This window comes from Carcharhinus amblyrhynchos, chromosome 25 (genome assembly GCF_965287045.1).
Source record: "Carcharhinus amblyrhynchos chromosome 25, sCarAmb.v2.hapA, whole genome shotgun sequence".
In the NCBI taxonomy this organism is placed as follows: Eukaryota; Metazoa; Chordata; class Chondrichthyes; order Carcharhiniformes; family Carcharhinidae; genus Carcharhinus; species Carcharhinus amblyrhynchos.
Genome location: NC_137348.1, coordinates 39,627,723 through 39,654,771, shown reverse-complemented (window position 1 = coordinate 39,654,771; position 27,049 = coordinate 39,627,723). Strand labels below are relative to the sequence as shown.

General features: G+C 48.3%; 1 protein-coding gene across 2 annotated transcripts in view; it reads left to right on the top strand.

Annotated features, from left to right (window-relative positions):
• The window catches only part of pnpla7b (patatin-like phospholipase domain containing 7b), a 309,370-nt gene that overhangs the window by 151,865 nt on the left and 130,456 nt on the right, over positions 1–27,049 (top strand). For both annotated transcript variants that reach the window (XM_080212442.1, XM_080212443.1), the window contains one exon: positions 23,342–23,405. In XM_080212442.1, coding sequence (XP_080068568.1) covers positions 23,342–23,405 — 64 coding nt within the window. The remainder of the gene's footprint in view (positions 1–23,341; positions 23,406–27,049) is intronic.

The following is a 27,049-nucleotide window of genomic DNA, read 5'->3' as shown; positions in this document are numbered from 1 at the left end:
GAGAAAATAAGAAATGGAAAATGGGATTGGGTTGCTGTGTCCAGTAATGGATGGGGGGGTTCACTGTGTCCAGGGGCAAGTCGGAGTTTGGCGTGTCCAGGGACGGGCTGGGGTTCACCGTGTCCAGGGGCGGGCCGGGGTTCGCCGTGTCCAGGGGCGGGCCGGGGTTCGCCGTGTCCAGGGGCGGGCCGGGGTTCGCCGTGTCCAGGGGCGGGCCGGGGTTCGCCGTGTCCAGGGGCGGGCCGGGGTTCGCCGTGTCCAGGGGCGGGCCGGGGTTCGCCGTGTCCAGGGGCGGGCCGGGGTTCGCCGTGTCCAGGGGCGGGCCGGGGTTCGCCGTGTCCAGGGGCGGGCCGGGGTTCGCCGTGTCCAGGGGCGGGCCGGGGTTCGCCGTGTCCAGGGGCGGGCCGGGGTTCGCCGTGTCCAGGGGCGGGCCGGGGTTCGCCGTGTCCAGGGGCGGGCCGGGGTTCGCCGTGTCCAGGGGCGGGCCGGGGTTCGCCGTGTCCAGGGGCGGGCCGGGGTTCGCCGTGTCCAGGGGCGGGCCGGGGTTCGCCGTGTCCAGGGGCGGGCCGGGGTTCGCCGTGTCCAGGGGCGGGCCGGGGTTCGCCGTGTCCAGGGGCGGGCCGGGGTTCGCCGTGTCCAGGGGCGGGCCGGGGTTCGCCGTGTCCAGGGGCGGGCCGGGGTTCGCCGTGTCCAGGGGCGGGCCGGGGTTCGCCGTGTCCAGGGGCGGGCCGGGGTTCGCCGTGTCCAGGGGCGGGCCGGGGTTCGCCGTGTCCAGGGGCGGGCCGGGGTTCGCCGTGTCCAGGGGCGGGCCGGGGTTCGCCGTGTCCAGGGGCGGGCCGGGGTTCGCCGTGTCCAGGGGCGGGCCGGGGTTCGCCGTGTCCAGGGGCGGGCCGGGGTTCGCCGTGTCCAGGGGCGGGCCGGGGTTCGCCGTGTCCAGGGGCGGGCCGGGGTTCGCCGTGTCCAGGGGCGGGCCGGGGTTCGCCGTGTCCAGGGGCGGGCCGGGGTTCGCCGTGTCCAGGGGCGGGCCGGGGTTCGCCGTGTCCAGGGGCGGGCCGGGGTTCGCCGTGTCCAGGGGCGGGCCGGGGTTCGCCGTGTCCAGGGGCGGGCCGGGGTTCGCCGTGTCCAGGGGCGGGCCGGGGTTCGCCGTGTCCAGGGGCGGGCCGGGGTTCGCCGTGTCCAGGGGCGGGCCGGGGTTCGCCGTGTCCAGGGGCGGGCCGGGGTTCGCCGTGTCCAGGGGCGGGCCGGGGTTCGCCGTGTCCAGGGGCGGGCCGGGGTTCGCCGTGTCCAGGGGCGGGCCGGGGTTCGCCGTGTCCAGGGGCGGGCCGGGGTTCGCCGTGTCCAGGGGCGGGCCGGGGTTCGCCGTGTCCAGGGGCGGGCCGGGGTTCGCCGTGTCCAGGGGCGGGCCGGGGTTCGCCGTGTCCAGGGGCGGGCCGGGGTTCGCCGTGTCCAGGGGCGGGCCGGGGTTCGCCGTGTCCAGGGGCGGGCCGGGGTTCGCCGTGTCCAGGGGCGGGCCGGGGTTCGCCGTGTCCAGGGGCGGGCCGGGGTTCGCCGTGTCCAGGGGCGGGCCGGGGTTCGCCGTGTCCAGGGGCGGGCCGGGGTTCGCCGTGTCCAGGGGCGGGCCGGGGTTCGCCGTGTCCAGGGGCGGGCCGGGGTTCGCCGTGTCCAGGGGCGGGCCGGGGTTCGCCGTGTCCAGGGGCGGGCCGGGGTTCGCCGTGTCCAGGGGCGGGCCGGGGTTCGCCGTGTCCAGGGGCGGGCCGGGGTTCGCCGTGTCCAGGGGCGGGCCGGGGTTCGCCGTGTCCAGGGGCGGGCCGGGGTTCGCCGTGTCCAGGGGCGGGCCGGGGTTCGCCGTGTCCAGGGGCGGGCCGGGGTTCGCCGTGTCCAGGGGCGGGCCGGGGTTCGCCGTGTCCAGGGGCGGGCCGGGGTTCGCCGTGTCCAGGGGCGGGCCGGGGTTCGCCGTGTCCAGGGGAGGGCCGGGGTTCGCCGTGTCCAGGGACGGGCCGGGGTTCGGCGTGTCCAGGGGCGGGCCGGGGTTCGGCGTGTCCAGGGGCGGGCCGGGGTTCGCCGTGTCCAGGGACGGGCCGGGGTTCGCCGTGTCCAGGGGCGGGCCGGGGTTCGCCGTGTCCAGGGGCGGGCCGGGGTTCGCCGTGTCCAGGGGCGGGCCGGGGTTCGGCGTGTCCAGGGGCGGGCCGGGGTTCGGCATGTCCAGGGGCGGGCCGGGGTTCGCCGTGTCCAGGGGCGGGCTGGGGTTCGCCGTGTCCGGTGATGTTGCACAAATTTGGATCATTACAATTGCAGATTTTTAAAAATGTTTTTTTTGTTAATGCACTTTTTTACTTCCAGGCAGCTGCTAAAGCAAACAAGGTCACCCGGTTGCTTTAATAGTAAATAGGTCAGCACTAACCTTCTGGCCTAACTCCCTGTGTAAAATTAGACTTTCAACTTGTAATGTTCACCGCTTGCAAGATTATTGACTATAAATTATTTGGCTCTGCAATGCAATGAGTTTAATGGGATCAACACTTTGCTTTCATTAAAAGGAGAAAAGTTTTAATGAAGACTTTATTTACATCATTTGTAATTGGTTAAATGGATGAATGTCTACAATTCCATTGCCACTTTAGACCTGCTGCAATATTTCTCCTCTCTGCATTCTCTTTAAAATTAGATTGGAACAAAGCTTCACGTCTTTTAATGTTCACTGATGTGTTTAGCTCCATGTACGGCTTAATTGACCATTATCTAATGACGTGTGTTATGGGACACCAAACACCTTGTAGAGTTTATTCTAAGTCGGCTTCCAAAGTGCAGTCTACGTGCTAAACTCACAGGGGTGTGTTCCTGATCCATATCACTATCCTTTCACTCAGTATTCATCTCAGCACTTGTGTGGTCCCTTGAGCTTTTACGTTTCCACAGTAAGTGCTTTGGTCGGCTCACATATCAATGAAAATATGGCCCTTGATTTCTTTTTGTTCACAGGATGAGAATGTCACTAACAAAGGTAGCATTTATTGCCCATTCCTAATTGACAGGGTGGTGATGAATTGCCTTCTTGGTTGTCCTAGTCCATGTGGTGTACAGTGCTGTTAGGGAAGAAATTCCAAGATTGTGACCCAGTGGCAGTGAAGAAATGGCAATGTGTTTCCAAGTCAGGATGATATATAGCTTGTGGTACAGCTTTGCAGATGGTGGTGTTTCCAATAGTATGTTTTTTTTCGTTCCTTAAGGGAATGTGGGTGTCATGGCTAGGCCAGCATCTATTGCCCATCCCTATTTGCCCTTGCAAATGGTGATGAGCTGCATTCTTGACCCACTGCAGTCCTTAAGGTGTAGGCACACCCATGGTGCTGTTAGGGAGGCAGTTCCAAGACATTGACCCAGCGCCAGGCCATTGAGATCACACATCACTCGAGTGTGCTATTGGAGGCACCTGATGTTGGGCCTGTCTGGAAACTCCCTCAAATCTTTGTTGATCTTCATGCAGTTCTTTATTCTCTTCGATTGCAACAATGCTGTTTTCTTTCTCTCTCAGCCTATCTATCCTTGAGTTATCCTTATAAAAATTGTTCATGGGTGAGATGTGTGAATTATTCTTTGTGTAACATTGTTCACTCTCTAACCTTGCTGCCATGGTTGAAAATTGGGATGTGGTCAGGGAACAAAACCAGACCTGCAGGATTGCAGGCCTTGTATGAAAAGCAATCTCATTCCATCAAGTTGCTGGTATGGATGGAGGTAGTTCACATTTCTGTAATTGTGTTTTTGCAATTTCATTGGTCCATCAGCAACTTCTGGGAGGACTTCTGAGTGACCCTGTGAATAAGCAGCTCAAAGTTTATGCTGCCTTGATGACATTTATCTCATTACAAGCTGATTTGAACCATCTGATTCACATCTGATGGCCCAATGGTGTTATTGCTAGAGTATTAATCCGGAACGTCAGCTGATGTTCTGGGGACTCAGGTTCAAATCTCACCATGGCAAATGGTGCAATTTGAATTCAATTTAAAAAATCTGGAATTAAGAATCTATGATGGCCATGAAACCATTGTCAATTGTCAGAAAATCCCATCTGGGTCATTAATGTCTTGATGGAAATCTGCCTTCCTTACCTGGTCTGGCCTTCATGTGATTCCAGAACCACAGCAATGTGGTTGAATCTCAACTGCCCTTGGGCAACTAGGGATGGGCAATAAATGCTGGCCAGCCATCGATGCCCATGTCACACAAATGAATAAAAAAAACCTAGCAGCACTAAGACTTTGTGTTAGAATATTATCACCAACTTTATTGCACACCTCAGTTTCCCTCTCCCCTCCTCCTCTTTCTTCAGCTGTGTGTCCCAATGTTACTTTGAGAGCTGCACAGTTCCATGCTGCCTTCCTTTCCCCACACTCTCCTCTTTGTCCCCAGTGTAACTGAAGGTGCAGGGCATTCGAGGCAGACTGGAACATGTGTAAACTCCCTTGATAAATACAGCGCAGTAAGATTTCATTCTGCTGCCTGTTGCAGGAGTAAACTCCACAAAGATGGTTGTATTGTGATACATTTTAGTTTTAAATCCAGGCATTTTGTATTTGGGGCGGAGATGTCTGAACACTCTCTCTCTCTCACCTTTGTGCCCTGATGTCTAAGATGATTTGTGAAGTGCCTGCTGATCGAATCGAGAACCATTTTTACTTGTTTGAGCTGATCAGTTTTGTCACGTGATCCATCTTGCCTTCAGTAGCCAGTTCAATAAAGTCATTCAGCTATGAATGAATATTGTCATTAATAGTGACAATATTGTCAAATTTTGTCTGGTAACCCTCCTGTGAAGCACCTCCAGACATTTTTACTATATTCAAGACACTATACAAATGCAAGTTGTTCTTGCCATGTCAGACTTTAATTTAAGCTTTAAATGCATTTACTGAACAGTACAAATGAATGATGCAACGCAGGTAATGCTGTAGTTTATCTGTTATTCCTCAAATTACATAAACATTCATGACTGACTTTGTCATTTGATTTATTATTGTCACGTATTAACACACAGTGAAAAGTATTGTTTCTATACAAAGCATACCGTTCACAGAGAAGGAAAGGAACGAGTGCAGAATGCAGTGTCACAGTCATAGCTAGGATGCAGAGAAATATCAACTTAATGCGAGGTAGGTCCAGTCGAAAGTCTGACAGCAACAGTGAAGAAGTTGTCCTTGAGTCGGTTGGTATGTGACCTCAGAATTTTGTATCTTTTTCCTAATGGAAGAAGGTGGAAGAGAGAATGTCTGGGATGCGTCGGGTCCTTAATTATGCTGGCTGCTTTCCCGAGGCAGTGGGAAGTATAGACAGAGTCAATGGATAGGGGGCTGGTTGCACGGAGCTATTTTTGTGCGTTGATTCTTTTCTTTGCTTGCTCTCTGCGGAAGATATCTCACAGATACCTCTGAAAACTTGGAGACAGGCTTTCCAATTTCAGTCAACCTAGGTGAGAAATGTCTGACAGATAATGATAAGGACCAAACCAATTTAAATCATTGTTAACTTGAGCACCTTGCAAGATTAGTTCAAGCACTTGAACACCTTGGCCGCCTCCTTCAGATGCTTGGCTGAGACAGAAATCAGCATCATGATGCTTGTGAAGGAAGATTCTTTTAAAAGAAAAATCCTCGCTTTGTCGTGGAATTAAGGAAGTCATGCTGAATCTTCAGTAATCATACTTCAGTTTGAGAAAACTGCAAGTTGTTTGTCCAAATGTCAGATCCCAGGTGATTTCATTGAACTCCGTTTTGCTTTTCTGGTACTTTATTAAAGTTCTGTAAAATAAGCTGTGCTTAGTCTCATGGGAACTAAACACAGTAGCAAGCAAGAAGCTAAATCCGAGCTGTTCCCTTGTTCTTATGCACGAATCTACGATCGACACAAGCCATTTTCTTTCTTAAAACTTACTCCTGGCATTTGGGTGGCACCGAGGAGGTTGTGTTTGTCTTTTTTCTTAAGCTGCTGGTTCTGACAGCGCGCAGGTGGAAATTCCAGGATATTGACTTAACAACGGCAATGTACGTACAATCCAGGATTGTGTAAGATAATGGGGGTGAAGCCAGTTCCATGACCTTTAGTGGGGTAGCCGGAGAAGACGCATGATGAGTGAGATGCTGTAGTACATCCTGTAAATTGTGTGCACTGCTTCCTTGAGGAGGTTATTAAGTCCCGTGATAGGGCTGCTGCCTGCTTTTCCCCCCATGGTATCAATGTTCTTGAGTATTGTTGCAACCATCGCACTGTGCCCCGGTTCTCTGGAATTCTATCTTTCAGCACACCCATTTTTACCACCCCCCCCACCACCACCACCACCACCACCACCACCACCACCTCTCAAACTCTCAAAGCTTACCAACTGCTTTCTTCTCTCTGGTTCCATCCTTTATCCATTGCCCTATGCTCTAAGATAGCCCTCAATGCAAGAAATGTAAGTTATCTTAACACTAAACTAATTATATTTCCAAATGCAAATGGCTAATGTTACGCCGTTGTTTAAGAAGGGTGGCAGGCAAAAGGCGGGGAATTATAGGCCGGTTAGTTTAACGTCTGTTGTGGGTAAAATGTTAGAATCCGTCATCAAGGAGGAAATAGCGAGGCATCTTGAGGGGAATTGCTTGATAGAGCAGACACAGCACGGTTTCGTTAAGGGGAAGTCGTGTCTGACGAATTTACTGGAGTTCTATGAGGATGTGTCTAGGGCGGTGGATAGAGGAGAGCCGGTGGATGTGGTCTGTCTTGATTTTCAGAAGGCGTTTGACAAGGTACCTCACAAGAGGTTATTGCAGAAGGTCAGGGGGCATGGAGTTGGGGATAGGGTGTTAGCGTGGATAGAGGATTGGTTGTTAAATAGGAGGCAGAGAGTGGGGGTTAATGGGTGCTATTTGGATTGGCGGATGGTGACTAGTGGAGTGCCCCAGGGGTCGGTGCTGGGGCCTCAGCTATTTACCATTTATATAGATGATCTGGAGGAGGGAACCGAGTGTTTGGTGTCGAAATTTGCTGATGACACCAAGATTGGTGGAACGGCAAATTGCGCGGAGGGTGTGGAGAGTCTGCAGAAGGATCTAGATAGGCTGGGCAAATGGGCCAGGAAATGGCAAATGGAATTTAATGTTGGCAAGTGCGAGGTGGTCCACTTTGGTAGGAATAATGGTAGGAAGGATTATTACTTACGGGGCGAAAAACTGCAGTAGGCGACGGTGCAGAGGGACCTCGGGGTCCTTGTGCATGAGTCGCAAAAACCCAGCCTGCAGGTGCAGCAGGTGGTCAGGAAGGTGAATGGGATGCTGGCCTTCGTAGCGAGGGGGATTGAATATAAAAGTAGGGAGGTCTTGCTGCAGCTGTATAGGGCATTGGTGAGGCCGCAGCTGGAGTACTGTGTGCAGATTTGGTCGCTGCACTTACACAAGGATATTTTGGCCTTGGAGGGAGTGCAGAGGAGGTTTACTAGGCTGATACCGGAGTTGAGGGGGTTGAGCTATGAGGAGAGGCTGAATAAACTAGGCTTGTACTCGTTAGAGTTTAGAAGAATGAGAGGAGATCTCATTGAGACGTATAAGATGATGAATGGGATGGATAGGATAGAGGTGGAGAGGCTCTTCCCACTCAGAAAGGACAGTAGGACTAGGGGGCACAGCCTCAAGATAAAGGGGGTGGGGGGTTTAGAACGGAGTTGAGGAGGAACTTCTTCACTCAAAGGGTGGTGAATCTCTGGAATTCTCTGCCCGTTGAAGTGGTGGAGGCTGCCTCGCTAAATATTTTTAAGACGCGGGTTGATGGGTTTTTGATAAGAGAGGGGATTAAGGGTTATGGGGAGAGGGCGGGAATGTGGAACTGAGCCACGACAGATCAGCCATGATCTTATTGAATGGCGGGGCAGGCTCGAAGGGCTGGATGGCCTACTCCTGCTCCTATTTCTTATGTTCTTATGTTCAAATGCGTGGTGATTTCTTCAAGTCGATAAATATCCCAAACAGTTTATTTTGTCTCTGCCGGTGATGATGGTGGCCTTGATAAACACTATCTCCCCCTGCCCCCACACTCAGCAAGAAGTCTCTCAACACCAGGTTAAAATCGGGTGTTGTGAGACTTTTTACTGTGCTGGCACCTCCACATCCGCACTCAGCCCCAGCACAGACCATTCCTCCTTTTCTCTCTGCACCCTCTGCGCACTGGGACCTGTCACATTAGCCCACAGACAGGAAGCGTGCAGACATTCTGTGCTTTGGAGCCTTTGAGATGCTTGAAAAGACTTGCAGCACAGAACACCAAATTCAGGAGCTGCTTTTACCTAGCAAGCCTCTGCTTTTGACAGACGCTGAATGTAAGTAACACGCAGCGTCTGTTTCTCTCCTCGGTTTTATTGTGATTTGCAAAGCCATTGCTGATTGTGGACATCTCCAATCAATTCATTTTGTGTAATTATATAGAGGAGAACTCAGTTGAAACTCAGTTACACACTTACACTAACATTTACTTCAGCCTAATTTAAAATGCAATCTGGCATATTTGACACAAACAGACACACGTGAATTTTAGATTATGTCAAGTTCCTGACTAATCAAAAACTGGCTGTGCATTCTGCCCTCCCCCCGCCCACTGGCTGTGCCTGTTGCAGCCCTCCCCCCAGCCGCTGGCTGTGCCTGTTGCAGCCCTCCCCCCAGCCGCTGGCTGTGCCCGCTGCCGCCCTCCCCCCAGCCACTGGCTGTGCCCGCTGCCGCCCTCCCCCCAGCCACTGGCTGTGCCCGCTGCCGCCCTCCCCCCAGCCACTGGCTGTGCCCGCTGCCGCCCTCCCCCCAGCCACTGGCTGTGCCCGCTGCCGCCCTCCCCCCAGCCACTGGCTGTGCCCGCTGCCGCCCTCCCCCCAGCCACTGGCTGTGCCCGCTGCCGCCCTCCCCCCAGCCACTGGCTGTGCCCGCTGCCGCCCTCCCCCCAGCCACTGGCTGTGCCCGCTGCCGCCCTCCCCCCAGCCACTGGCTGTGCCCGCTGCCGCCCTCCCCCCAGCCACTGGCTGTGCCCGCTGCCGCCCTCCCCCCAGCCACTGGCTGTGCCCGCTGCCGCCCTCCCCCCAGCCACTGGCTGTGCCCGCTGCCGCCCTCCCCCCAGCCACTGGCTGTGCCCGCTGCCACCCTCCCCCCAGCCGCTGGCCGTGCCCGCTGCCGCCCTCCCCCCAGCCACTACGGGCTGCCCTGTATGCTTTAATCCTTTAGTCTGCTTGTTTTTTGGAAATGCTGCTTTGCCCTGCTGCTCATTACTGTGATTGTGTGGAGGAATTACACTGGAGCTAATCCTGCAAATGGAATTATAATGGGATGTGTTCTACATGGATAGAGATGTGGGGAATGGCTGGGAAAAATTATAAGAGAGGTTAGGATTTAACTGGATGTTGGGAAATGAGTAGAATTTACAGCACAGAAATGTCCATTAGGTTCAGTTGGACTAAGACTATGTTTATGCTCTACACAAGCCTCTTATCTCCATCTCTAAACGAGTGTGTTAAGTGCAGTCTATATGGATATTTAGTAAGATATACAACGAGGCTAGTGAAAGGAATGTAGGAATGTGACACAAGAGGAAATGTAGCTATGTAAAAAGTTTGTTGCACCAGAAACCGGGTTAGAGTAAATGGGTGTTCTGTCTGGGAAGGTTTGAAGTATTTTACCTCGAGAGTCGGTGACAGATTCATTTTTTTGTCTTTGGCGTCTGGATGTGATATGAACTTGATCGTGGGGAACAGGGCAGGTGGACGGTAGCGTGGCGGTAATGTTGCTGAACTAACAGTCTTAACGCTGCACTGATGTTCTAGAGACGTGAGTTCAAATCCCAACACAACAGCTAGGGGAATTTAAATTCAAATTTAATTAATTAGATCAGAAATAAAAAGCTGGTCTCGGCAATGATGATCAGGAAAGTGCCAGCTTGTCGTATGCCCCATCTGGTTCACGAACACCCTTCAGGGAAGGATGTCAGACATCCTTAGCCATCCTGCCATACAGGTAACCCTTGATCCACAGCAATGTTGCTGACTCTACACAGCACTCTGAAACGGCCCAGTAAGCTCTCTGTGGTTTTGAGAAGGTGGCTCAGCAGCACCCTCTAAAGGACTGTTAAGATGGGCCGTGATTGCTGGCTTTGTCAGCAAGTCTCGATGTGGAGATGCTGGCGTTGGACTGGGGTAAACACAGTAAGAAGTCTGACAACACCAGGTTAAAGTCCAACCGATTTATTTGGTAGTAAACTCACAAGCTTTCGGGGTTTGTCCCTTCGTCAGGTGAATGGAGAGCTCTGGCCTCAGACAGAGCATATAACAGCACAGACAGTTTACAGATTAACTGCGCTGTTATATGCTCTGTCTGAGGCCAGAGCTCTCCATTCACCTGACAAAGAGGGAAACCTCGAAACCTTGTGAGTTTACTATCAAATAAATCGGTTGGACTTTAACCTGGTGTTGTCAGACTTCTTACTGTGTCAGCAAGACCCACGTTCTGGGAATGAATTCAGATCATAGAATCCCTACAGTGCAGAAAGAGGCCATTTGGTCCAACAAGTCTGTACCGACCACAATCCCACCCAGGCTCTATTCCCATAACCCTAACTAAATTGCAACTTCAAAGTTGCTGATGACGCAGATAACAAGGAGAGATAAAGATATGTTAGCAGAACTGGAAAGCAAGTGATAGTTAATACATTTTGGGAGGAAAATTGTGGAATAAGAATATATACTCTGGCTGATGGTGAGGGGGGGGGAATGGGAGTGTATACTCTGGCCGATGGTGACAGGGGAATGGGAGTGTATACACTGGCTGATGGTGAGGGGGGAATGGGAGTGTATACTCTGGTGGTGAGGGGAGGGTAATGGGAGTGTATACTCTGGCCGATGGTGACAGGGGAATGGGAGTGTATACACTGGCTGATGGTGAGGGGGGAATGGGAGTGTATACACTAGCTGATGGTGAGGGGGGGGGAATGGGAGTGTATACTCTGGCCGATGGTGACAGGGGAATGGGAGTGTATACACTGGCTGATGGTGAGGGGGGAATGGGAGTGTATACACTGGCTGATGGTGAGGGGGGAATGGGAGTGTATACTCTGGTGGTGAGGGGAGGGTAATGGGAGTGTATACTCTGGCTGATGGTGAGGTGGGGGGGGAATGGGAGTGTATACTCTGGCGACGGGGGAATGGGGGTGTACACTGTGGCTGGTGGGCGCGGGGGGTGTACACTGTGGCTGGTGGGCACGGGGGGGTGTACACTGTGGCTGGTGGGCACGGGGGGGTGTACACTGTGGCTGGTGGGCGCGGGGGGTGTACACTGTGGCTGGTGGGCACGGGGGGTGTACACTGTGGCTGGTGGGCACGGGGGGGTGTACACTGTGGCTGGTGGGCACGGGGGGTGTACACTGTGGCTGGTGGGCGCGGGGGGTGTACACTGTGGCTGGTGGGCACGGGGGGGTGTACACTGTGGCTGGTGGGCACGGGGGGGTGTACACTGTGGCTGGTGGGCACGGGGGGTGTACACTGTGGCTGGTGGGCACGGGGGGTGTACACTGTGGCTGGTGGGCACGGGGGGGTGTACACTGTGGCTGGTGGGCACGGGGGGTGTACACTGTGGCTGGTGGGCACGGGGGGTGTACACTGTGGCTGGTCGTCAGGGGTGATAAAGAGGCTCCAAATACAGAATTCTGAGTTTTCGAGTACAGATAACTAACACCATAAAAAGGCGGGTGGCTTTTTTGGATTTTATTAGGGGTGTGTAGTACATGAATTAAAAAAAAATCAGTGATTTTTGTTTTGGTGTGTCAGACTTAACTGTCCTCTCTGAACTTAAATTTCTGATCTCCTGGTGGCACCGTGGTTGGCACTGTTGCCCCACAGTGCCAGGGACCTGGGTTCAATTCTGGCCCTGGGTGACTGTGTGGAGTTTGCAATGCTCCAGCCTTTTCATGTTGACTCTGTGGCTTCCGGATGATTCTTCCCGAGAGAGGACTCCACCCTCTGGGGTGATTACTCTGTTCCTGTTGGTCCCGCAAGCCAGGTGAGGCTCTTCTGCAGTGCTGACTTAGAGACAGACACCACAGTCGCTGCACTGCAGGTTAAAGATCACAATGATAAAGCATGACTTTCCTCGGGGGGTGGGGGAACAAGATATTACCCTAGGGTGAAGCAGGTACTTTTAGACTATCTGTACAGCTGGAAGGAAAAAATAATGTGGAACTGTTGCAGGGTAAAATGGTGCTGTAAGCACTTCAAACTCAGCATTCCTGGTACAGCAATACAGTCCTTGCTAATCCATTCACAACATCATTGGCCTATAAAAAGGTGGGCTTAGTGTTCTGCTGCTGGACAAAGGATGTGAGGGCACAAAGGGTTTCAAACCTGATCTGAGCCATGCTGAGTAGAGGCTGTGACATCTGTGGGTGGGAAAATTGGATAAGTGTTGACCTTCTACCTGGCAGCTTGATCCTCATGGTACTCCAGTGAAAAGTGGTGCTGGGAGGAGGGGGCCCTCGAGTGAAGGAGAATGGACATGTGGAACTGCCATCTTTTGATAGCAAGAGGGGCAAGAGTTGTGAATCTTTTGTAATTTTCTACCCCCGAGGTGTGTGGATGCTCAGTTGTTGAGTGTATTCAAGGAAGAGGTCGATAGGTTTTTGAATACCAAGGGACAAGGAGACAGTGCAAAGTATACAGTTTCCATTGGCAGTGATATGTCATTCCCACGGTTCAAGACATCACTAATGCGGCTTATCTCAGCGCAGTACAGAGGGCACATTTCTACAATGATCAGACTGATTGCCAAACTAATTTCAACTAACTCCTGATTACAGCCTCTTTATATCTGTTCACAAGGTGTAATTAAGTACACTTCAAAAACAAACGAGTAACAAAAACAAACATCTCGGATCACCCTGCTGGCAATATACAACAATTTTCTCTTTAATAAAATCATAAGTTGCCCACTTGCTGAATGAGGCCCTTAAAGAAAAGCAGCTGCTGCAGAAGAGGGAACAAACTATGTTTTACCTCCCCTCAATTACTCAAATGTGAAATATTCATCTATTCGTAATTAATCTCTTTAGCACGCTGGAAAATGAACATATTACAAAACCAGCATATTAAAGACTAATGAATGCTAGATGCGTTAACCCACCATTGAAGACAGTTCTGTCATGCCTGCCTCAGTTCAAGAAGCACTGAGCAATCTACTTTCCCAAGTCAATAGCTATGGCTTAATTTATCTGTAGTGGGCTTTAAAATGCCATTCCAATATTGAGGGATGGCTTCCCACATCTGAACAAAGACAGTGGCACAATGGTTAGCGCTGCTGCCTCACAGCGCCAGGGACCTGGGTTTGATTCCCGGCTTGGGTCACTGTCTTTGTGGAGTTTACACATTCTCCCTGTGTCTGCGTGAGTTTCCTCTGGGTGCTCCAGTTTCCTCCCACAGTGCATAGATGTGCAGATTGGGTGGATTGGCCACGCTAAGTTGCCCCTCAACTAAGGTAAATGCATGGGGTTACGAGGATAGGGCCTGGATGGGATTGTGGTCAGTCTAGACTCGATGGGCTACATAACCGCCTTCTGCATTGTAGGGTTCTGCAAGGAACAGTTCCCTCAGCCCTCCAAGCTTGTGCTGATCACGTTGTCCTATCTAGACCAACCACCTATATTCCTCTGTTCCCCATCTTTTCATGTGTCTATCCAGATAAGTCTTAAATGTCGCTAATGTATCTGCTTCAACCACCTCACTAAACCTAACCTAAATCTTACATGCAAGTATTTGGGAAGGCAAATAAAATCTTAGCTGAGGAGTCTAGAACACAAGGCCACACTCCAAAATAAGCTATTGGACATTTTGGACTGAGATGAGATGACTTTCCTCAGAGTTGTGAATCTTTCTAATTTTCTACCCCAGAGGTGTGTGGATGCTCAGTTGTTGAGTGTATTTGAGGAAGAGGTCGATAGGTTTTTGAATACCAAGGGACGAGGAGACAATGCAGACAGGTGAAAGTGCAATAGAAGATCAGTTGCGATCTTGTTGAATGACGGAGTAGGTTAGAAGGTTCATTTGGTTTACTTCAGCTTCTATTCTTTTACCTTTATGACTCTCCTACTCCAATATCTAAATCATTTGCAGGCTGTCATGGTATTATGGCAATTATAGTAGAGACTCCTGTATTAGATGTAATAATGTGCAGATGGTACTTCATGGGGTCACCTGTCCTGGAATGAGAGATCAGATAACACAGGTAAATGCAAGTTAAAACCAGGCTTTAGGCTTGCAATGAGTCTCCATGTTCTGTTCTGAATAAAGTTAGTTTACAGTAATGATATTGGTCATCCTGCATAAAAACAAGACATCCATTAAAATGTGAGTTTACAATTCTACAACTGTGTAAGGGAACCAGAATTAAAGAAAGATGGACTTGCGTTTCTGCTTTTTACAATATGTTTCAAAGTATTTTGCACCAATTAAGTACACCGAAATATAGTCATTGTTGCGCTTAAGGAAATATGCTTGTTCCTTTAAAAGTGCTGTTGAATTTATCACAGAATCCCTACAGTGCAGAAAGACATCATTTGGCTCTTTGAGTCTACATTGACTCCCCAACAGAGTATCTTACCTAAGCCCTATTCCCATAACTCCACTTATTTACCCCACTAATCCCCCTAAACTGTACATCTTGGGACACTAAGGGGCAATTTAGCATAGTCGATCAACCTAACCTGCACACCTTTGGATTGTGGGAGGAAACCGGAGCACCTGGAGGAAACCCATGGAGACATGGGGAGAATGTGCAAACTCCAGACAGCCACCCTAGGCTGAAATTGAACCCAAATCTCTGGCGCTGAGGCAGCTGTGCTAATCACTGTGCCACCCCAATAGATAATCTGACGTTATTCTGAACAATCTCAGAATCATTACAGTACAGAAGGAGGCCATTGGGTCTGCACCAACAGACTATCCCACCCAGGCTCTATTCCCGTAACCACGTGTACTTACCCAGTTAATCCTTCTAGCTCTCTCATCTTGGGACACTAAGAGGCAATTTAGCATGGCCAATCCACCCAACTTGCACATCTTTGGACAGTGGGAGGAAACCGGAGCATCCGCAGGAAACACACGCAGACATTCTCTGTACCTGATTTCTCTTTATCAATAAATACCTTTTGTTCCTAAGGAAGTCGGAAGTGTCTTGATGTTGCACGAGGGGGCGCCGTGCTCTTGCGTGTAGTATTACTGCTGCTAATTGTGATGCATTGTTTCGCTGAACCTGGCTGATAACCAAATTGCAAGTGATTTTTTTTAAACAGGAAACTCATTCCTCACTCATGTTACAAACCAGCCACCTGACTGTGTGCAACAGGCACTTGAAGAGCCCCTTGGGAAGGAACTCTCACCTATTGATCCCGCCAGTGAACCAATTGCAGTCTGCAGTGGTTTCTCTGCTCACTATGGAGATCAGACACCGATGCACTCCATAACTTCTAACATCTGAATTATTCATAGATTATTCTATGATGCACTTTTTCATCATTGTGTTGCTTCTTTCTCTATCAAGAGATGTGCTTGCTGTTGTTCTGTTCTATGGTGCTCTGCAAATGACTGACACATTATCTGGAATTGTTTTTTTGCAGATGTGATATGTCTGCTTTGTGCAGCTGTATCTCATGAGATTACCAACGGTGTAGCATTTCATAAAGATAATTCAGGAAGACCATTTGACGCCATCCCAACCTCATCCATCCTTTGAGTTTACAGTCCCCCCCAATCTCAGTATTCAACTGTGGTTTTAAAATAATTTCAGAGCTAATGCTTCCACAGCCCTGCCCAGAATTCTCTCTCTCACGTTCACTTCCAGATATTAATCCTAATTTGACTTTTGATACTCTGTCTCACGTCATCATAATTCAGTTTAAAATAGACAGGATTAACTTTATCAGTCCTGTTTGTTACCTCTATAATGACCCGTGAATGTAAGAATTCTTGGGCAAAAGGTTTGTAGTTTGTGAGCTGATGTGCCCAGGAGTCGATCAGTGAGGTGTTTTGGCCTGGTAGTTAATTATTCTTGTACCTGTAATCATAAAAGAAAATAACTCGTTGTCTCCACTTGTAACATTCCTAACCCTAATCCATTAACAACCAATCTGAACTGTTCTTTGAAAGAACTACCCAACTGTGTTCGTTCCATTGCTTTTTCCCTGTAGCTCTTTTCGGGGGAAGTTTTTCATGCAGAGAGTGAGGGGGTGCCTGGAATGCGCTGCCACAGGAGGTGGTGGAAACAGATACATCAGCAACATGTTAATAGGCATCTGGATGGGTACATGAATAGGGAGGAAATAGAAGGACATAGACCCAATAAAGGCAGAAAGTTTCTTTTTCGTTTAGTTAAGACACCATGATTAGCATGAGCTTGGAGAGCCAAAGGGCCTGTACCTGTGCTATACTGGTCTCTTTGTTCTTCTCCTTTTCAATGTTAATATGTAAGTATCAATGAACCTGCTTCCATCATCCTTTCAGGAAGTGCTTTCCAGATGATAACTTGGCGCATAAAAATAGTTGTTTCCTCTGGGTACACTTTGTTGGTTATCTTAAATCCTTTGCTTATCCACCCATTTGCCCTCGAAAGCAAACCTGACCAACTCAAATCAAAAACGTGATTTTGAACATCTCTATTAAATCTCTCCTGCTCTAAGGAGAACAATCCAGTAGTCTCTCCACAGAACTGAACTCTTAGCATCCCTGCCCCGTTCTGGTAAATATATTCTATACCATTGCCAAAACTAGTCACCCTCAAAGTGTGGTGTCCAGAATTACTCCAGCTCAGGTCCAACCAGTGTTTATAAATGTTTAGTACAATTATTTCCATTCTTTTATTGACTTGGTCGCTAATGTTTCTATCCATTTTCCTGAGTTGTCTAACGTCCTTTATCGCACCATACGCTGGTGAGGAGGGTGGTTACGTGGTTTGGCCCAAAGGTCCTACTGAGTTGTAACTGGATTTTAGAGATACCAAGAATGGAGCAGAATGATTCTTGTGTTTGTCTTAACTCTTTCCCTTTGTCTAGAATCATAGAATCCCTACAGTGCAGAAAGAGGCTATTTGGCCCATCCTGTCTGGACCAACTACAATCCCACTGAGACTCTAACCCCATGCATTTACCCTGCTATTCCCCCAACACTAAGGGGCAATCTACCGAACCCGCGCATCTTTGGAGTGTGGGAGGAAACTGGAACACCCGGAGAAAACTCATGCAGACACGGGGAGAACGTACAAACTCCACACAGACAGTGCCCCAAGCCAGGAATTGAATCTGGGCCCCTGGCTCCATGAGGCAGCAGTGCTAACCACTGTATATATACACCACTCACTCATCCACCACCACCACCCCTGCACCAACACACCCCCCCCCGCTGCCGCCCTCATTTTGGTGGAGCATGGGGTGGGGGGAGAAACAAGTGCATGACCCTGTCTCATCATTAACTCTCTGAAGAGACAGCTCTGCTGAAAGGTCATGTCTATCTGAGCTGCTGGCAAATGCTGTCTGACCTGCTGAGTATTCCCAGCATTTTCACTTTTCGCTGCAGCTCCTGTTGCCAGTCCTATCTCAGTTAGTAATAATCTTGTCTCTGAGTGAGAAGATTGTTGCTTCAGATCCCAGTCCAGAGGCTTGAGCGCAGAAGTCCAGGCTGACACGAGTGGAGTGTGAGGGAGGACCGTGTTTTCTTTCAGATAACAAGTTATTTAAGGCGCTGGCTTTTGGGTGTAAAAAAATTCTATGCACCATTTTGCAGAAGAGCAGGGTAGTTAGTCCCAGTGTCCTGGCTAATATTCATTCAATCAATGTTTATTCAATCAACAACACAAAAACAGAGAAGTGCTCATTATCATCTCGCTGTTTGTAGGAGCTTGCTGTGTATAAATTAGCTGCCTCGTTTCCAATATTACAGCAGAGACGGCAGACTGTAAATCACTCTGGACTGTCCGGAAGTCATCAAAGGTGCTATATAAATGCAAGTTTGTTTCTTTAAGTTTTTCTCTGTTCAATTTCTGTGTCTCTTTTCTGGGGAGTGCCTCAGATTGAAGAGAGAATGATTTATTTAGCTGTGGCTCTGGGTTCAAGCGCAAGGAACGATTATACGGTCTCTCTGGAGTAAAAGTGTAATTGCCCAGGATGGGAGGAGTGGGGTTGTCTTTGCTTTACATTCCGTTTGTGTCCAGCTTCCACCACAAGCAGCAGTGATAGAAACTGGATTCTTCCCTTGCTGCATCTGTTCCTTTCCTTCTTTCCCTCCTGTACAATAACTTGCATTTATATAGTGCTTTTAACATAATAAGTTTTTTTTTTATATATAGTCTATATATAGTGCTTTTAACATGACAGGTTATCTCAATATGCTTCACAGGGCATTATTGTACAAAATTAGACACCAGGCCACATAAAGTGATATTAGGACAAGTGGCCACAAGCTTGGTCAAAGGGTTAGGTTTAAGGAATGTGGTTTTTATTTTGTTCATGGATTGTGGGCATTGATGGCAAAACCAGCATTCATTGCCCTTCACTAATAGCCTGTGGGAAGGTGGTAGTCTGCCTCCTGCTTGCACCATTACAGTGCGTGGTGAGTTCACTCAGTGTTGTAACAGAGGATGTTCCAGCATTTGACTCACTGACAGTGGAGACGTGGTGGGATCATTCCAAGTCAAGATGGTGTGTGGCTTGGAGGGTAACTGGCAGATCATTCATTAAGTGGAGAGAAACTCTAGAATAGTGCAATACAGAGGGATCTGGGTGTCCTTGTACATTGCACACACAAAGGTTAACGTCAAGTTCACCAAGTAATTCCGAAGGCAAATGGAAAGCTGGTCATTTTTGCAAGGGGGAAGGAATATAAAAGTAGAGAAGTCTTGTTACAATTGTATAGGGTGTTGGTCAGAGCACACTTAAGAATACAGGGTGAAGTTTGGGTCTGCTTATTTAAAGTGGGATGTAGTTGCATTAGACTAAATTCAAAAGTTTAGTAGGTTGATTTGAGATAGAGTCATAGAAGTTTACGGCATGGAAGCGTGCTCTTTGGCCCAACTTGTCCATGCCACCCCTGAGCTAATCTCAATTGTCTGCATTTGGCCCATATCGCTCTATACCCATCTTGCCCATGTAACTATCTAAATGCTTTTTACGAGACAAAATTGTACCCGCCTTTACTATACCTCTGGCAGCTTGTTCTAGACACTCGACACTCTGTGAAAAAACTGCCTCTCTGGATCCTTTTGTATCTCTCCCCTCTCACCTTAAACCTATGCCCTCTAGTTTTAGACTCCCCCACCTTTAGGAAAAGATATTGACTATCTAGCTGATCTTTGCCCCTCATTATTTTGTAAACCTCTAAGATCACCCCTCAGCCTCCTGCGCTCCAGAGGAAAAAAGTCCCAGTCTATCCAGCCCCTCCTTATAACTCAAACCATCAAGTCCCGGTAGCATGTTAGTAAATCTTTTCTGCACTCTTTCTGGTTTAATAATATCCTTTTTATAATAGGATAAAGTGGTTATTTTATAAGGAAACTTTTTTTTTAGTTTTTATTTATTGTTACAAGTAGAAAGGGGCTTGACAGGGTAGATGCTGATGCGATGTTTTTGCTTCATGGAAGTATCTAGAAGTTGGTGGTGGGTGAGTAATAGTTTTAGAATGTGGGGTTGCCCACTTAAACCTCAGGCATGAAGGATTTTTTTCCTGTGGGTAGTGAAAGTTTGAATTCTCTGCCCCAGGGAGCCGTGGAGGCAAATTTACTGAATATATTCAAATCGGAGTTAGATTCTTGAACAATCAAGGAACCAAGGATTATGGAGAACAGTTAGGAAAGTGGAGTCGAGGCCAAGGTTAGACCAGCCAAGTTGTTATTAAATGGTCTAGCAGGCTCGAGGCGCTGAATGACCGCCTGCTCCTATTATATCTTTTGTGGTGGTGTTTCCATCTGTCTGCTGCCTCTGTCCTTCCGGGTGGTAGGGGTCTTGGATTTGGAAGGTATTGTCAAAGGCCATTTTGGCTGTGATCTCGTAGATTCTACACTGCTCCCAGATACGTTGTAGCAGAGAGAATGAATGCTTAAACTGGTGGGTGGGATCCCAATAAAACAGGATGCTTTGTCCTAGATGGTGTCAAGCTTCTAGAGTGCTGTTGGCACTGCACTCGCCCAGGTAATTGGCAGGTATCCCATCACACTTCTGATTTGTACGTTGTAAATGGTGAAAAGACCTTGGAAAGTCAGAATTTAATTACTCACTGCAGAATCATCTGCCCCGCACAGTACGGTAGCACAGTGGGTTAGCACTGCTGTTTCACAGCTCCAGGGACCTGGGTTCGATTCCCAGCTCAGGTCACTGTCTGTGTGGAGTTTGCACATTCTCCATGTGTCTGCATGGGTACTCTGCTTTCCTCCCACAGTCCAAAGATGTGCGGGTTAGGTTGATTGGCCGTGCTAAAAAATTGCCCCTTAGTGTCCTGGGATGCTTAGGTTAGAGAGTAAATGTGTAGGGATATGGGGACAGGGCCTGGGTGGGATTATGGTTGGTGCAGACTCGATGGGCCGAAGGGCCTCTTTCTGCACTGTAGGGTTTCCGTGATAAAGCCATTGTATTTATGTGGCTCGTCCAGTTAAAGTTCCTGTCAATGGTGAGCCTCGGGATGTGGATGGGTAAGGTAATGTTGTTGAGTGTCAAAGGGAGGTGGTTAGATCCTCTTTTTAGGGAGGAGGTAAAGTGAGAGAATTTTAGGGGGAGGATTCCAGAATTTTGGGTGCAGGCATCTGAAGGCATGGCTGCCAATAGGTGGAGCAAAGAAAGTTGAGGTGGGTGTGAGAGATCAGAATTGGAGAAATGCACAGATCTTGAAGAGTTGTTGTAAGAGTGAGAGTCCCTTTCTGAGCCTCGGGTTCGAAGCTGTATTCTGAACTCAGGAATGAGTAGTGTGACAAGTACTCATTTACGGGATGTGGCCGTCGCTGTTTGGTCAGCATTTATTGTCCATCTGAAGTTGCCCTTGACAAGGTGATGATGAGTTTCCTTCTTGAAACACTGCAATCTCTGCAGGGACTGTGCGGTGGTCACTTTACTGATCATAGAATCACTACAGTGCAGAAGAGGCCATTTGGCCCATTGAGTCTGCACCGACTCTCCGACAGAGTACCTTACCCAGGCCATGTTTCCCCATCCTACCCCTGTAACACCACATTTATTTTTTATTATGGCTAATCCCCCCAACCTACATACATTTGGGTACCGAGGGGCAATTTAGAATGGCCAGTTCACCCAATCTGCACATTTTCTTTATTGTGGGAGTACCTGGAAGAAACCCACACAGACACGGGGAGAATGTGCAAACTCCACACAGACACCCAAGGCTGGAATCGAATCTGGGTCCCTGGTTCTGTGTGGCAGCAGTGCTAACCATTGTGCCGCCATGCCACCCACAATAGACAAATGCATTTGCCAGGCAGGCTGCTGAGGATGAGATCAAGTATGACCTCTTTAAGCTGAATTCTTGCCTGCGTTCCAGCCTGGTACAATCTTCCCAAAACAAATCTCGGCATGTATCAGTTCTTCTCACGAAGTACAAGAGTAAGCAAATTTTGCTGTATCTATGTTATTTAAATAGCTCCTAATGGTATCTCCTCATTTGCTATCAGTCAGATGTAATGTCACAGAATCATAGAATCCTTGCAATACAGAATAAGGCTATCCAGCCCATCGAGTCTGCACTGGCCACAATTGCATCTCAGGCCCTATCCCCATAAGCCTACTTGTTTACCCTAGCTAGTCCCCCTGAGAGTAAGGGACAATTTAGCATGGCCGATCCACCTAACCTCCACATCTTTGGAGTGTGGGAGGAAACCGGAGCACCCAGAGGAAACCCGCGTAGACATGGGGAGAATGTGCAAACTCCTCACGGACGGTGACCCAGGCCGGGAATCGAACCTGGTTCCCCGAGGCAGCAGTGCTAACCACTGTCACCATGCTGCCCATCAATGTCCTTTAATTAAACTTCATCTTCTGATGCGTCAGGTGATCACACCAGATAGGATTTCTCAGTTACTTGGTCCAAGGGTCGCAGAATACAGGAGGAATAGTAACTGTGATCACAAAAATACAACTCCTTTTAGTATTCCAGCCTGAGGAAGTGGAAAAACAAGAGATTTACTCTTAACAGCAGCTGTGCTGGCCAGCATGGAGAAAAAACAAAGTTTAGTAAAAAAACACAGCTCACTGCTGATTATTATTGATTAAGCAAAGCAGAGTCGCAGCTAGGTTATATCACTGTCTACCAAGTAAGAAAATCCAGAATTACTTTAAATAATAACTATAGGCTTAAAGTCAAAGCAGAGCAGAAATGAAATGAAAAATTGCAAAGATTAGTGGCTGCAGGCATCATGTCTGCATCGCAATGCTGGAGAAGGTTGAAGAGACGGGGATTGAACAGTGGTGATTGAGGGATTTGTAGATAATGCATGCAATCGTTGTTTAGCTGTACACTGCCATTCTTTCACTGCGGCTTTCACATCTGCTAAGCACAAGATAGCTCCGTGTTATTACATTTTATCTCCTTGTTCCTTGGGAAACCGTTTATGGAGAGGAATACAGTGCTAGTCTAACATGCTATAAAGGGGGTGTGGGAACTAAGACCGCAGAAGTCTGCAGGCTCTGAATGTATTGCACTTGGTGCCTGTAAAGCAACTTTCAAATTTGGAATTGGTGCCAGATCCTTCAACCGCAGCTTGTTCCATTGCCCCTCAGAAAATAAGTGCTCCTCCAGACTGCACTGTAATGCAGATGTGCTCGATATATACCATAGGGTGCTTGTTAACGTGGAATGTGATGTCATTTTGAAACTGTAATGCACTTCATAAAATTGATTCTTGGGTTATGGGCACTGCAGATAAAGTCAGAATTTATTACCCACACTCGCTTGTCCTTGAATAGTCCTTGTAGCTCTGACTGTGCCGTCTGTTTGGGAGCTCCAGGATTTTCTTTCAGCCTCAGTGATTGACGTGAATAGGGAGAGGCATTTTGATCTGACCTGAATTTCTGCACTTTCTTCCTGATTTGCTGTCAGTGTACCACGACTTTGCATCAAAAGCCCCATAGACAGTGAGAGTTTCAAACTAAATAATTTCCCCATATCCAGTGATGGCTATTTGAACTTTTTCATTTGTTCTTTTACATTAATGCGCGGGTTACTTGTCATGTAATTGCTCATAGTCACTTTTCACCATGTGAATCCCTTATTGCAATACCTATTAAAAACAAGTCAACAATTTTATTTCAGGTCCTGCCTTGCTTCTGAACAGTGAGGTTATCAAGCAGCGCCTTGGATCTAATGCTTTGGACAGGTAAAAATCTCACCTTGCCTCATTGGGCCTCCTATCTCTTTCATGCCAACCTCTTCTAGTCTATCTTTCGTTTGATTATTCTGATTTTGCAAGTGATTTCTGAGTGGGGCAGGCTGTATACACAATGCCGATACTCCTTGCTAACAAAAATAAGACGTGGGTGGTACCAGCAAACGCGTAGATAAGCATTCAGCATTTAGCTTAGAGCATTTAAGGTGATTCAGCAATCTGAAAGTTGGCAAGGAGAATTCCAAATTCGCTGTTATTTTAGTTGGGGAATAGTTGAACCCAAATTTTTATTTCCAACTGTGTTTTCTCACTAAAACAAAAGCAAAATATTGTGGATGCCGGAAATCTGATGTAAAGCAGAAGAAGGTGGAGAAACTCAGCAGGTCTGGCAGCACCTGTAGAGAGAGAAACAGAGCTAATGTCTCAAGTTCATGGAAGAGTCAAAGAACAAAGACAGCACAGGAACAGGCCCTTTGGCCCGCCAAGTCTGCTTCAATCACGATGCCTGCCAAAATTAAAACTGTGTGCACTTACAGAATCCGCACCCTTTCTTTCCATTCATATGGATTTGAAGCAGTAACTCTGTTTATCTCCCTACAGATGCTGCCAGAACCCTTGGTCAGCTTTTCCAGCAGTTTCTGTTTATATTTTGGGTTTTTACAATTGGTTTGGTGATGTAGTATGGTAACTCTATACGTTTCCAGGTTTGGTCCCTGGACTGGGCTGAGTCACCTCATCCTAGCTGAGGTGGCAGTGACAACTAGACACTCTGCCGGGGAACAGAAAATCGCTCTTTGCTAACAATTAATGTTCCTACTTTAGCTGCTTTCCATATATCCTGCTTACAAAGTGTTACGATGTGGAGATGCTGGTGTTAGACTGGAGTAAGCACCTGCTGTAGAGGCAAAGTCTCTCAAACTTGATGTCTCCTTGATGAAGGGGCAGTGCTCTGGAAGCTTGTGCTACCAAATAAACCTGTTGGACTTTAACCTGGTGTTGAGAGACTTCTTACTGTACAAAGTGTTATGCCAGGGTGAAGTGATATTACTTGGGGGTTAAAAAGCAATTCAGGTTCCTGTTCAGCTCTTGCATAACTTTTGACCTCCCGGATTATTTGACAGAGTTTGTATCAAGGAACCCGAGCTGGAGGCAACAGGAATCGGAGTGGCGGGGAGGGGGGGTGGAATCTGCACTGGCTGGAGAAATACCTAGCATGTAGGAATATAGTTGGAGATCAATCATCCCTGTCCCAGGACATGACTGCGAGAGTTCCTCAGGTAGTGTCCTCGGCCCAACCATCTTCAGCTGCTTCATCGAGGACCTTCCCTCTATCATAAGATCAGCAGTGAAGTTTTTCCTTGAGGATTGCACAATGTTAATCAGGTTCACAACTCCTCAGATACTGAAGCTGCCTGTGTGCAAATGCAGCAAGGCCTAGACTGTATTCTGATTTGGGCTGATAAGTGGCAAGTAACATAAGTAACTTATTACAACCTAACTGCCCAAAGCCTGTCCACAAGGCACAAGCCAGGAGTCGTGTGATCGAATATTCCCCACTTGTCTGGATGTGCGTCGTTCCATCAAGACTCAAGAAGCTCAACATCATCCAGGACAAAGCAGCCCGCTTGCTTGGCACCCCACCCACAAATATTCACTCCCTCCACCACCGACGCTCATTAGCAGCAGTGTATGCTGTCTACAAGATGCAGTGCAGCAGCTCACCAAAGGTTCCTTTGACAGCCTGTTCCAAAACTGTGACCTCTTGCGCATAGAATGGCAAGAACAACAGATGCATGGAAACTTTAACATCTGTATATTTCTCCTTCAAGCCACACATCTGACTGATTTGGATTTGCATTACCATTCCTCCACTGTGGCTGAGTCAAAGTCCTGGAACTCTCTCCCTAACAGCACTGTGGGTGTACCTACACCACGTGGACTGCAGTGGCTCAAGAAGACAGCTCGCCACCACCTTCTCAAAGGCGATTGGGGATAGGAAATAATGCTGGCCTAGCCAGCGACGCTAGCATCCTGTGAACAAATAAATGCAAGAAAGGAGACTATAAGTGAACTGTAATCTCTTGGTTTCAAGCAATATTGTCCAATAGGATAGTTATTGATCTCATATTAATTGGGAATCCAGATGTGGATGTATTTCTGATTGGTAAATAATGAGTAATAGATACTGTTGTTGGGCTTTGACTTTGGACCACGTGTGGCAAGTATGTTCACTTTAACATTTTGTGGTGTTTGGTTCAAAACAAGGCAAGATAAAAAGCAGATATTCTTTTTAATAGTTGAGTGCTTTACTTCCTCGGTTGCTGAATCGTGATTAATGTTTGTTAAGATAAATACACACATGCAAAGTACGTTTGCTTGTACTGTGTAAGCAGGTGTATGCAAGGCACTTTCTAACAAATTAGCTTAGGTAGCTGACGTTGTATTGCATAGCCTCATGGGGCAATTCAGCAATTTCTTGTGGGTGACGTTGGTTTGGAGTTGCTCTGTATCAAATGATCGAATCATATGGCCCAAAAGGAGGCCGCAATGCAGTTAGTCTCGCTGCCTGGTCTTTAAAGCTTATTTATTAGTGTCTCGAATAGGCTTACATTAATGCTGCAATGAAGTTACTGTGAAAATCCCCTAGCTGCCACACTCCGGCACCTGTTCGGGTACACTGAGGGAGAATTTAGCATGGCCAATGCACCTAACCAGCACGTCTTTCAGATGTGGGAGGAAACCCAAACAGACATGGGGAGAATGTGCGAACTCCACGCAGGCAGTGACCAAAGCTGGAATTGAACCCGGGTCCCTGGCGCTGTGAGGCAGCAGTGCTAACCATTGTACCACCGTGGATGTCTTCCCGTACTCTCGCAAATTTCTCCTTTTCATGTACGTGCCCAATTCTCTTTTGAAGCTTACTTCTGAATTTACTTCTGCCATCTTCCCAGGCAGTGTAATCATCATAACTAGCTGCCAGGGGGGGAAAAAAAAAGACATTTTCCCACTGGATATTTAGCTAATTATCTTGACCCTGTGTCTTCTGGTTAGCAACTCCCTGCGAATGGAAGCGAATTCACCTTTCTAGATCATCACACTTTTAAAGATGAAATTTCCAGTGCGAGTGAGGATGGCCTTATCCGCAGTAGCTTTAATGATTCTGTATCTTTGGCTGAAAATGTTGCAGCTCTGAAACAAGAATAGAAAATAATCCATCAGCATTATTGGAGAGAAGAGAACCGGTTTGGGTCATGTTCTATTTTAGAACTGAAAAATGACACATAAGCAAGTATTTTAAGGAAATCAAACAAAAAATCAGAGGCAAAACAGCAAGCCCTCCAGGCAGAGAGAACATTTGTCAGTGAATGACGTGTAACCTTTTCTTTGTGACGTCTCTGTGAACTGTCTTGGGATGCTTCTCTGAGTTAAAGACTCTCTGTTCCTGTTTTTGTGGTTACCTGCTTTAAAAAAAACTGGAGTTTGTTGATCTTACGGGTGTAGGTCTGACTGCACTGTTTTGCAAAAAAAATGAATCTGGAGGGAAACAGCGAATTGCGACTGTAGACCGAGTCTTGTTCAACGGATAACCAGGAAAACGGGAGGAATTGGAAGAGCAGCAAGCGCACTCATCACGT